This window comes from Pundamilia nyererei, unplaced genomic scaffold, assembly GCF_000239375.1.
Source record: "Pundamilia nyererei isolate P.nyererei 1_Seehausen unplaced genomic scaffold, PunNye1.0 scaffold00091, whole genome shotgun sequence".
Classification (NCBI taxonomy): Eukaryota; Metazoa; Chordata; class Actinopteri; order Cichliformes; family Cichlidae; genus Pundamilia; species Pundamilia nyererei.
In genome coordinates this window covers 486,027-498,648 of record NW_005187492.1, presented here as the reverse complement: position 1 = coordinate 498,648, position 12,622 = coordinate 486,027, and the positions used below count along the sequence as shown (strand labels likewise).

Below are 12,622 nucleotides of genomic sequence, written 5' to 3'. Positions count from 1 at the left end.
TCACTGGTAAAAATAAATAATTGAAATGGGTATATATTTGTTTTTTGTTAAGTTGCCTAATAATTATGCACAGTAATAGTCACCTGCACACACAGAGATCCCCCTAAAATAGCTAAAACTAAAAACAAACTAAAAACGACTTCCAAAAACATTCAGCTCTGATATTAACGAGTTTTTTGGGTTCATTGAGAACATGGTTGTTGTTCAATAATAAAATTATTCCTCAAAAATACAACTTGCCTAATAATTCTGCACTCCCTGTACTTAAATGCCCTTTTATATCCAATATCCTGGGCTTTGAATTGGTTTATTGAAAGGTGCTTTGTGAATAAGCCTGCCATGCTCTGAAACTTTGAAACATACTGTGTGAATGGAAAGGTATGCGGAGGTTAAGTGCTTCATTCCTTTTGATATCCAGTGATTCTACAGAAGCTTAAGGTGCCCTTGAAGATATAAAATGGTCAGTAAAAGGAAAATTCTTTGAGGCGCTAACAGCTGTGGACACAGAAAGGACGTATTTAAAAACCTTTACTTAGCAAGCAGTTTGAGCTTTAGTGTGGAAACGAGTAACACAACGATTATGGCTCACACATTGTTTGGGTTTTTTTTTAGACAAACTGGTAAAGCAGAGGTCTACTGGGACATCATCCAAGTCAGGTCCTCTCACCTGGGTGGATGTCTTGTCTCTACCTCTTCCCGCCAATAAAGATGGACACCATACAAAAACACACAAAGAAGATGAGCAGCACAGGTGAGACAAATCACTGCACTGTTAAATGTCAGGTTGTTGTTAAGGCCACTTCTTTACTCCCCTCCAAGAACAGTGGCATTTATTTTTGTGTGATCAGTCAGTTTATTTTTAGCATGGAGGCCTCTGCCTTCACCTATATGACAGAGGCAGTTAAGGCAGATGGATATCAAAACTGCCCTAGAACTGTGCTGTGACTGCCAAGCAAAACTTGAGTGAAGTTTGGAGTCTGGGGAGTTTTCACATTAACAGCTGTGTCTGCAGGCAGTGAGTAGATCGTGCTTTGGGGCTGCAGAAGGGAGCGTCCACTCTAACTAGTTCTGACAGATTAGATTGCGGACATATTGGAGGGCTGGTCTGACTGTGCCGTGTCTTTCCTAACGACATTAGCCACCATCTGACAGGCTGGATTAGTACTTTGCCTTTTCAATGACACATCGTTCATTAAATTAGCCCTGACGGCATTGAAGTGACAACAGAAATTACGGAGGTGGTTCTGGTCTTCGGGAATGCTACACTGGTTCCCTTTTCCCACAAGGACTTGAAATTAGGTTATTATTTTTTTAATATATATTATTATTGAAGGGTCTTTAAGTTGCAGTATAAAGCGCCTTGAGGTGACTGTTGTTGTGATTTGGTGCTATATAAATAAAACTGAATTGATTTGAATATTTTTTATATATATAGTAGTGTTAGTGGTATTTCTGTGCACAGTTATTGGAAGTATCTCAACACCAGATGTTTGTTTTGACATGTTACAAGCTTGTGTGATCTAGCAGCTTGACATTTGTGTGTTTTAGTTTGCAGATTATCACAAAATCCTCATAGACGGAAAAATCAACAAGTAAACGCACACATCTGTAGTAGCTGTAAGCGCAAAACACTAATTATATGTTTAAAGTCTAAAATCTTGGCTCATTTCAGCTTCTTTTCTCAACATGCTTGTCTGTGAAGCCTCTGCTATGAGGAAAAAAGTAAACAGTGAATTTAAAAAAAAAAAGTTCAGTTTCTAACGATCCCACTTCAGCAAAAGTAAGGCTGGCATTAAGTTCTAAATGAGCTGATATTTTACTTATAAGTTCAAACATACCGAATGTTTGAACTTAGTTGTCTGTGTGAATAAAATGCAGGTTCATGGGAGTAAAAAAACATTACATTGCTTTTGTTTTTCTGTCGCCACAGCAGGTAGCTTTACATCTCTGATTGTTTAATACTGTGCGGTACTTTGTAAAAGTCTTGAGTCACCCTTCCTTTCTAAAGTGCTGGCTTTCTGGAGGGTTTTCAAAGGTTTTTGGTTTTTTACCGTGGCGTGTTTCAGTCTACTCCTTGTACCTGACCACTTTCAAAGCAACGTTTTTTGGTTGCTTGGTGCTTGCCACAACTCAAACGAGAACTTGAATGGACTAATGAACCCAAAGAAGAGAGGCACAACAGTGAGTGTCTACAGCCATCTTTAAAACATGGTGGACACTCTGTCATGGGTTGGAGCATTCCAGCCAGTGGTGTTGGAGATATTGTCAAAATTGATGGAATTATGAACACAGAAAATTATCATCAGCCTTTTATCAACCATCTAATACCATCCTGGCAAATTATAAAGAGATAAAGGGTGGCTCAAGACTTTTGCACAAAACCGTATGATACTTAAAATATTCAGTAAAACATGATTAGTTTAAACTGATGACACGGATTGGTGGTTAGTTCAGCCATTCACTCACATCTGGACTGTTGTTTATAAGCAAGTTTTTATTTGTGGTAATTTCCTCAAAGATGCACACTCGCTGCCTTCTCTTGTCCCTTAGCTCTGAGGAGGAGGACGATGACTGGTGTCCTCCTCTGCCAGCCAGAACCTACCTGATGGACACCTCCAGGGAGGAACTCCCCAGCCTGCCCTCTAAACCTGCTGAGCTGTCCTACGCTGCAACTTTGACATCTCCCCACCAGCAAGATGCATCCAAGCCTAATGACAGTCCACGGCTGCAGCATTTTGACCTCTTGGCACGTCACCACTTGGTCTCCCAGTCTAACCCCGATCTGTTTACCAACATGAAGGCCCAGGATGGCAGTGAGGTATACCGCACTAGCCAGTGGGTAGATGATTTCAAGGGGGAAAGCCTTGGTAAAGGTCAGTTTGAATTCAGCTTAATGCTTCACAGCATCCACACACAACCACATAGTGTCATGTATAATTTAGTTTATGTTGTAACTAAACGGAGAGAATTTATACACGAAAATCATGTTGCATTTATTCAGAGTGACGCTCAGCGTTTCTTAGTTTTCCCTGTTCGTGTCCTGAGGATGACATCAGTGTTCTTTCCCGTCAGGACAATTTCCTGTTACAGCTGCAGAGTCGAGCCCCACAGCCCCGGCACACAGATCCAAGAGTAAGAAGAAAACGCCCAAGGATGGACCAAACAAGAGAGATCTGCAGAGTGAAGCAGGTATGATGTGCTCCACCGCATGCTTCTAATTTCTGTTTTAGGCTGGAAAAACGAATGAGGCATATTAACCACTCTGGCAGCTTGGCTCTCTGGAGTGCTCTGTTAGAGTGTTCAGTCACCAATTAAGACTGTGTATAAAAATGATTGTAGCCTCCAGATCTGAAAAGAGAAGCCAGTGAGGAAGTGGCTCAAATGTGAATTCTTTCTAGTGGCCAGCAGGGGGCGAGTCTCACAGGTTCAAAAAGAAGTCTGATTTTAGAGAACGGAAGTTGGTAACATGTGGTTTACGAGCCTCATGCGGCTCTTTAGCCCTTCAGCTGCTGTTCCCACAAGCTTTGAAAAATAATTATGTAAAAATAATAATAATTTGGGGCTAAAATGGCTCTTTTGGCTCTTTTGCTGCTGAAGGTTGACGAGCTATATAGAAGTCCAAAGAACAGGGTACACTTAATTTATGGCCTCTGTATACATCTTTCTAAAGAGTTTATAGTCTTTAATGCAACGTGATGCCTTTGCCTACTAAACTTCAGCCTTTCAAATGTAAGTTCACAAATCAATTTGTGATGTTTTGTAGTTAACTGACTTAAATATCTCAACAGCTGCTGGCTGGACTGCCAAATTGACTTTGTTTGATTTTTTCCTGACCTTCATTTTCCCCAGAGACTGGATTCTAATAGCTTTGGTGAATATAAGGCACCATAGTCTATTCAGTTTTATAAGTTATCTAACAGCCACACCTTACAGTTAATTAACAAATATCATTATGCTAATATACTGCTTTAAGACTTTCAATACCTCGAACATTATACTTGGCGACCCCTCGGAAGGTCATCATTATTATTGTGAGCATAACAGCATTCTGGTGTTAGCACTTATCTCAGTAAAGCACCCCAGAGTGGCTAGCATGGCAGCAGACTTCATAATCAAGTGCAAGAATTCACTTTGGATTATTTCTGTTCTTTCTGATATTTGTAAATGTTTAGTAAAGCTTATTTATAAAGTAGTAACTTTTTGGCAAATATGATCGTTAATTTACTCCCTGAGAGTTTTAAATAATGCATTCTCTTCTGTGAATTTGGCTAATAGCACCATGTAAAATCGCCATTTGTAGCCTTAGAGGCACTGCTGCTGCTGCTTTAGAGCAGCACTAAGTTAACCATTCCCTACTGTTTCCAGTCTTTGTGCAAAGATTACTGTGTGCACTACTATGTTTAGCTTCATATATAATAAACAGACAGTGGTATCCTCTCATCTAACTCTTGGCAAGAAAGCAATTAAGCGTCTTTTCCCCAAAATGTCAAACTATTTCTTTAAAGTCAAAATACTCTGTTTATTTATTTTTTTAATCATCAATTATCAATCATGCGCAGAGCTCCCCCCTCCACCGGCTCCTCTCCGCACAGATGACTCCCTGCAGCTCTTGGCTGATGTGTTGAGCCGCAGTCGAGCAGACAAAGAGGGGAGTGACTCACCCACTCTACAGAAGAGGGGAGAACATTTCTCACCCGAAAGGAGAGGATCTACAAAGTGGTTATCGCAGGGTAAGCACATAATGCAGCATCCTGGAGCATCATTCAGCAAAAAGATAAAAGAGCAACATCTGTCTTTGCATCGCATGCCGCCTAGCTTCAACAGCTGGACCTCAACTGATATGTATTAATGTTATTGTGATGCTCCATGCAAATCCCTTTGGGCTGAGAAAGAAACAACTGCCACCGAATGTTTGCACACTTATCATCCCATAGTCAAGCAGCCTTGCTTTTAGTAGCAGGGGGTCTATTTGCACTGTGCTCCATCACTCTGGGTTTAACCTATATAAATACAGCTGTGACTTTGAGTAATCTGTTTGTCATCTGCAGATGAGAATGTAATCCCGTACGGACAGTCAAGCATCGTGCCCAACGTCCAGACGTCAAACTACGGGTCCCTTGGTGGAGGAGTGTTTCAGCAACCATCTAGTGCTGGTCTTAGGAGAAATGAGGTACACTGGGGCTGATACCGCTGAACAGACATAGCCTTTATAATGTGGTGCACAGTCCGTTCAACAGCAACCTGAGGGCAGGCTGAGACAGTGAATGGCAAAAGTTTACCGCAGGTTTTAGAGGAGAGATACAAATAGTTATCTAAAACTCAAAAAAGTACTGCAGTTTCTCAGTAAAATCTCTGAATCCAAAGTAGAAGTATATATCTATAAATGTGGTGATTTTTAAACAACCTAAAAAAGACCTACAGACAGGTGAATAGATACAGTTGAAATAATTCTATGCTTTACCAATGAGTATGCAACGCACTCATTCCCTGAAATGTGTCTTTTTCTAATTAAAGTCGCTATCTTTAGGCTTAAAAGTTTAGCCTGTTTGTTGTTTGCTCAGTCGCAGCCCTAGAGACTGCGTGACTGAGCTCTGACAGCCACAGGTCACTAGGGAAAAAAGCTCTCTGTGATTGCTCCCGTAGTTTGCATAGCTAACTAACTGTGAACAGCATGACACAAACTAAAAATGCAGAATGTTTGCCTTCAAAGTTACAGTTGCACTTTTTTTTAAAACATCGTGGTTGCATAGACAGAATAAAAGATGGATGTGGCTCCAGTGATGTCATCCTTGAGATTATCGTTTTTACCGATGTGACAAAGAGGAGTAGTCTGGCTGTGAAACTGCTTGCTCATTGGGTCAAACACAAGTTTCTTTCCAGTTTCACTGCCACTCAGTGTGCAGACGTGTGACTGTCTGCTAGCTACTAAAGAAATTACAAGAAGGTTTTTTGGTTGCGGCTAATTTCACTTTGTGACTGCCAGCAATCACTGGCCAACAGAAATGAATCAGGGGACACACATTTTTCCCAAACGACCAAGAGGTTTGCCAACTGGTCTCTAGTCCTGTGTGAGTGAGGCCTTAATTGTAAGGAGTGTGGTGAAGTTGAAGCGCCCAAATATAATCCTCTTACTTTCTAGCCATCCCCCTGCCTGGTATGTCCACGATCACTTTTCAAATCTCATTTTCGGAGCATGATTTGGTGCCTGTTATTGAGATATGATTCAATATATCTGGTGTATATATTTTTTTTCAGAGTCTTTGGGAATAAAATGTAATATAGTTGGGAACATTTAAGAAATACATCTAAAAAAAAACACAATGTCATCTGAGTTATTGTTTTTGGGATTCCTCAAAGTATATTAATTTTAGCAATTTGTCTTTTTTAAACAGTTTTTTAAAGAATGAGCAGTTTTCATGCACTACCCACTAAACAACTGCAGATAAAATATCATATATAGCCTCAGCTTTCAAAAAGATCATTCAATCATTCAGGCTCGTGCTTGTTGTAAACTGTATTTAAATGATGCTGATCTGTGCACTGTTGTCCCATTAATCTTTGTTGTGTCTTTTCTTTCCAGAATCTCATGTAGACAGTCGACGATTACGCCATGTGACACCGTCCATTTTTCCTCCCTGATTTCCCGTCTTTGCGAACCATCAATCTGTTGCCATGGTATCTGCTGAAAAACTGAAGACAAAAGGGAACGTGTCGAGGCTTGCCATCTGCCTTTTCACAAACTATTTCTATTCTTTTTTTTTTAATCTTATTTTATTGGTTTAATCTTTATTTTTTGTGATTTGCGTTACTCCTCCTCTGTGTATATAGACATCTTTCCAATTTTTTTAAAAGATATGGTAAAATATATTACAAAAATCTGCAGATCTGCGGGAAAATATTGTATTTTTAACAAATTGTGGGGGTGGGTAGGGTTGAATCCAAGTATTACATTGTTGTACAGCTGATTATTGAATGTATCTTCTGTTTACTTCTGAACCATCAAACCATACTGATGGGAGACGTCACGAGGCAGATAACGTGCTAATAACCCATCATGTCGGTTTGCGTGCGCGTGCATGTGTGTCGTGTTTGTGTGTGCTACTGTTTTTTCTGTAATCTTTGTGTGACTGTGTACCGTGGTACTCCTGTAGATCACCGGTGTGTTCATTTTTAAACCGACCAATAAAGCATTTGTTAGAAAAACGTTTCCATCCATCTCTGAGTTATACTGAATGATGGTGATCTGTGCACACTCGGCCCTCTTTATGTGCACACATGAGTGAGCGTTGATTTAATGCCGTATTTTTGCTTTTCGATAACGATATCCACAGTCATCATTAAAGAGTCACCAAACTGTGTTTAACGGCCAAACTCATAATGAGTATTTGGTAGCGAAAGATCAAAATAAAAACCTTATTAAATCCAAGCGAGTCTGAGGGGTTCATATGAGACAAGAAATTTACCATGAAGTTAAAAAGCTATGCTAAATCAAGCATGTAAATTATTAATTAAACAGCACACATTTTCTAAATGTTTAAGTGGAATGAAATGTGTGCTTTCTTTTGTTCTTTCTCTCCAGGACGCAGGAGCTTTGCTGTGTGATACAATAGTATCCCGAGAAGACTGCTGCTGTGAATTGGCTTTGTGCAAATACAATAAATTATTAACACCTGCAAAGCTTCTCCTCACCTGTATGTTGTGTTTTACTTAAATTAGTACATCTCAGCAGTACTAACACAGTAAACTGAGGTGGTAAACAGTAATATATGCACTAATCAGTAAATAACAATACGCTTGCATTTAGTTTAAAGCCGTTAATATGGGAATGTTTGTGAATGTTTATCTTCAAGATTACCTTTTTGATCAAACTTATAGGTGGAGCTGGATTGTGGGACTCTCAACCATTCTTGGTACAGCCACTGTAGAAAAAAAAGAGGTTTGGGAGCACAATAACCACAATAACCAAAATTATTGCAGCGGTGTGAAATGAACTTGATCTCACTGCCTTTGAAATGGTTGATTGAAAAATGGGGATCAGGTTTGTGCGACTACTCTTAGTTGATGCCTTTAAATAACTGGAGCATCAAGATGATGACAGAACAGCAACAGGATTGCATGGGATCCATTTAACAGTTACATGAAATCTGTTTGTGGTATTATGGCAATTGACATCTGTTGCTGTCTACGTGCACAGAAATTTGCATTAATGTGAATTCTGCAAAGCAATGTAACTGCAAAGTAACACAGACCACTTATTTTTATGTAGTGTATGAATATTACCAATTAGGGACCAGCTGAGTCAAGTCCCCAATTGCCAATAGACACGTTGCAGATAGGTTGTGTTCATCGGTATAGTCTGACTCAGTGAATGTGTTGGCAATCCGTCTGCATTTATAAATAAGATGGCAATTAGTCGCAAATTTCTCCAATCTTCCTGAGAGCAACTGCAGTCGGTCCAAGTTAGACTGTAATTGTTTACACAGAGGTTGCTTCCCACCAGGCGACCTGTGCAACCTCCAATCAAAAATGATATCCCATGAGCATGCAACACCCTCAGCCTCTGGGTAAACAGTTGGTCACTGCAAGTATTTGCAAAATGCTGAAAGATTCAATGCAGTAACCAACAGCACCTGCCGACTTTTCCTAGTTCCTTGGAGGTTACTGCCCTACTTTTTCTCTAGTGTGACTAGGCCAGTAATTATGGCTGTAGGCTCAGGCCACTGGAGGAACTCCAGTGCACTGAGAATTTCTTGACTCCCTTTGTTTTCCCTATGAGGCTGCTGCATGTCATTAACATGTTGTGTGGTGTGCATTATTGTCCTGTTTGCTATATGTTGTCTCTTTATGCTTCTCTTACCTCTTCATTCAGTCAGTTCCTGTTAAAGGACAGTTCTTTCTCCCCACTGCTGCCAAGTGCTTGCTGACTGAATTCAATTGTTCTCAATTTAGCCTTGTTTATACACAGCTAATACATAACAACAGTCCTCTCAAGGTTCCTTGGAAGTCTATACATTGCTGGGCTGACCTTGTGAACGATAAAAATAAATTCGAACCAAACTGAAAGAAATCATCTTGGATTTTGTATGTTTAAATAATGATTGATAACGATTAAAGACACCCTGAATAATTTAAACACAACCATTTTGTAATGCAAGCAATGTGATCAGGAGAAGGTTTTAAAGAGCAGAGTGAGGAAAAAGGAAAATGGCGAAATGTCCCTGAGGTTTGAATGAACTTGGATATTGTTATATCATGCTCCCTGTAAAATGTCTAATACTACACTGTGTGTGATTTGATGCCTTCTACGGATTGCAGTATTCTGAAAATGCCTGTTTTTGAATGCGGTTTAATGAGCGGAGGAAGCCTTCATCTTTCTGTATGTCTCCTGAAACGTGACAGCAGCGAGATATAAAAGGCTTTTCCTTGTGTCTCCACCGTCAGCTGCTGCATGTGCCTCTTTTGTGCAGATCTTATTAGTGGAAGCACTACAGTGTTTTGGCAGGGAGACAGTGGATGGCGTGGAAAGCGAGTTGGACTCCATTGCCTTCGGCAAATACACGCTGGGTCCCACCAGGCTAGGATGATAATGGTAATCCGATGCAATTTGAATAGGTTATGCAATTTAGAAGGGTTCGACAAATTTATGCTTTTAGCCCTGTTGCGTGGATTAGGGTCTGTGTGGTTTGCTGACCCCTCCCACACGCACACAGGCTCAGTTTGTAAAAGAGACCACTTCACATGTATCTAAAAATGTACAACATTAGGTCGACAGTAGATTTGTCATTTTTAGCTGTAGAACGATACTTTCCCTTGTTGGAAATGTAGTTCTCTCTTCTCGTCTATATAAAAAAGTGCACATGCATGATAACTACAATATGAACAACTGGAAATTGGAGCACAAAGTGGCTGTGATGTACGAGCAAAAGTAACCCGTCTTGAATAGGGACTGAAGATGAATTTGAAGAAGCTTTCCCAGAGTAAGGTAAAAACAGTTTAAGTGTTTAGACCTGTTCATGCATCAATGTGTACACAACAGAGTGCTTTAGTTAACAATAGCGAACACTATTTTTTGTATAGGGGATTTTTAATATGTGAAGGGCAATAGTAAAAATCCAATCAATGTGGGATTAATTGTCATCTGCAGGCGCACATCATGTATTTGAAGTAAGGACCCAAAAGCGGACAGTAGGACTAAATTTAGCCAAAGCAAACCACATTTTAAGGCTGCACAAAATCAAACAAAACACAAAACAAAAGGCAAAGACTTTCACTACCACTAAACTGGGAAGAAACTAAACACTAAGGATGTGAAACATGAAACCTGAAGCTGAGAACGTGGAACATGGATGAGACACATTGGGGGAGAACTAACGATCTGGCAGAGGACAAGAGGAGACTGGGAAGAGACACTGAGTGATGACAGCGAAACAGACAGCTTAGCAACGAGACAAAACTGACTTCACAGGGAGGCATCAATGACTAACACAGGAAACAAGACACAAGAGGATGGGGAACAATGAGGGAGGAATTATTCTAACACAATGTATAACAGAAGAAGACTAAATAAACCAAGGGGAGAACTACAAGAAACAATATACACATTACACAACCGTAGGATTCATAAGCAAACAAAACTAGGAAACCCACTAAACTCAAAACACTGGGTCACAGACCCGGGACTATGACATTAATACATTAACCTTACTTACTGTATGGAGCATTGGATACCCAAACTGCAATGTAAACCTAATATAGGTAGGTAAGTTAGTGTGCATTTAAGAGAAAATTAAGAGTACAGCACATTGGTATATTTCTGTAAGTCAAAATGCAGCTAATGAGTCAGTGTTTGGTGCAAGATTAAATAAAATGCACCACCTAGTGGTAATAACTGAGTCAAGCATGTGATGGCCTTTGACTCAGTTATTACTCAGTTACTATTATACTATTTACCTTTTCCTTTACATGGTTCCCAGTAAATGCTCGAGAACTTAAATGTGTGAATGCTTTTTGTGAAATTAGGATTAAATTCAGAGCAGGTCCACTTGTATTTATAGCAACTAAAAGTACAGACATATTAGCTTGTTGTCCTTTGAAGCTCATTGATTGAAGATGTCACAGCAGCAGACATGTTAGTACCAACACATTTAACATGGGTTCAACCTTTGAGTTTTATAGATTGCATTAAAACCTAAATTTGCTCTGAATAAACATAAATATGTTAAAAAGGGTTTGTGTAAATCATAATAAAATGATTGAAATGCAAGCAATCCTCAAACAAAATATTTCATGAATGGATTTTATCCTATTCTTGTGCTACCAGTGGTCCTGTGCAGGCCAAGCTCACTAATGAACAATGCTGAACCAGGCTGCTGAACCAGGCTGCTGAACCAGGCTGCTGAATCCATTTTCATTGTGTACACCTGTGTGTGCTCTAAATGACCTTTATGGAAATAGCCAGTGACTCTGACTAAAGAAATTAAATAACCACCTTTACATAAACTCCACCCACTTATTTTCTTACACATTATGCTTAAATAAATTCCATCATTGTTCAGCATGACTCAAACTATTAACTACTGTTAATTAACTACTATTGTCATGTTTTTATAGCTCTGTTATGTGGGCTTAAACACGATTTGGATACACCAGATGGGACAGAGCTGAGATTGATATAAAATATGATTCAGTTTAAGGAAGTTAAATTGTTTAGATCTTTTTTATTATCTTATGTATTTTATCTTGTTTATTTTTAGAGAGATTGTGCTGAGTTTTTAAGAATTTAGGCGTCTCCTCATGGGCCTAAATCTACATGTACATATCACAGTGTGACAGTTTCCCTCCTGTCCTTATAAAAAAAGTTCAAAGGTTTTTGTTTTTTTTATTGTGTTGTGAATAAGTAACCGTACCAATAAATAATTAGTTCAGTTGTGTGCTACGTTAACGTCTGCCTTCACTCTTTCCACATTGGACACCTGCTAGGTGTAACTCTTGTTTGTCTTTTCTGAACTGAGTGGTTTCTGTCATATTTCAGACCTGCCTCCAGAACAAAGTGACTCGGTGTGCATCACAAATTATTAAGGGTGGCTACGCCTAACTGGAGAACCCACTGGAAAAAGCCTGAGACCTATTTTGCTTTTTGGCCTTCATTCGATACTGAGGCGTCAAAACACACCATCAACGATACAGGAAAGGAAGAGCTAAGACAAGAAATATGCCAGACTTGGAATGACTTTGCTTTGCTTTACTTATTTATTCCAAACTCTTGGAAAACGAACTCTTCATAATTGACCCTCTGATTGTGCTCCTGATTAGAAACTCATCTGTCCTGACTCTTTCAACAGTAACACCTTTTCGTATAGAATATGCTACACTATCAAGCAACCGAATGAAATATTAATTTCTGACACGCAACCCTCTCTTTTACAGCCCGCTCTTTCTGCCAGGTGCTACAGCAAAGATAAACCACTTGTGCTGCAGCTTCTTCACCCACATTATACAGTTTTATTAGCCACACTCATCACGCTTTCACGCCAACTGCATGCATATGGTCCAGCAATTTATTTTGTTTATTTCATCTATAATTAAATGAATTCCTCTGGGCTCGCTAGTGCTAAATATATAT

The 12,622-nt window shown here is 39.5% G+C and overlaps 1 protein-coding gene across 2 annotated transcripts in view; it reads left to right on the top strand.

Annotated features, from left to right (window-relative positions):
• LOC102201922 (roundabout homolog 2) overlaps positions 1 to 7,419 on the top strand; it is a 66,787-nt gene extending 59,368 nt beyond the window's left edge. For both annotated transcript variants that reach the window (XM_005739310.1, XM_005739309.1), the window contains exons 21-26: positions 613 to 751; positions 2,551 to 2,873; positions 3,073 to 3,189; positions 4,560 to 4,730; positions 5,049 to 5,170; positions 6,581 to 7,419. In XM_005739310.1, coding sequence (XP_005739367.1) covers positions 613 to 751; positions 2,551 to 2,873; positions 3,073 to 3,189; positions 4,560 to 4,730; positions 5,049 to 5,170; positions 6,581 to 6,592 — 884 coding nt within the window. In that variant the 3' untranslated portion in view covers positions 6,593 to 7,419. The remainder of the gene's footprint in view (positions 1 to 612; positions 752 to 2,550; positions 2,874 to 3,072; positions 3,190 to 4,559; positions 4,731 to 5,048; positions 5,171 to 6,580) is intronic.
• Positions 7,420 to 12,622: the final 5,203 nt, after the last annotated feature.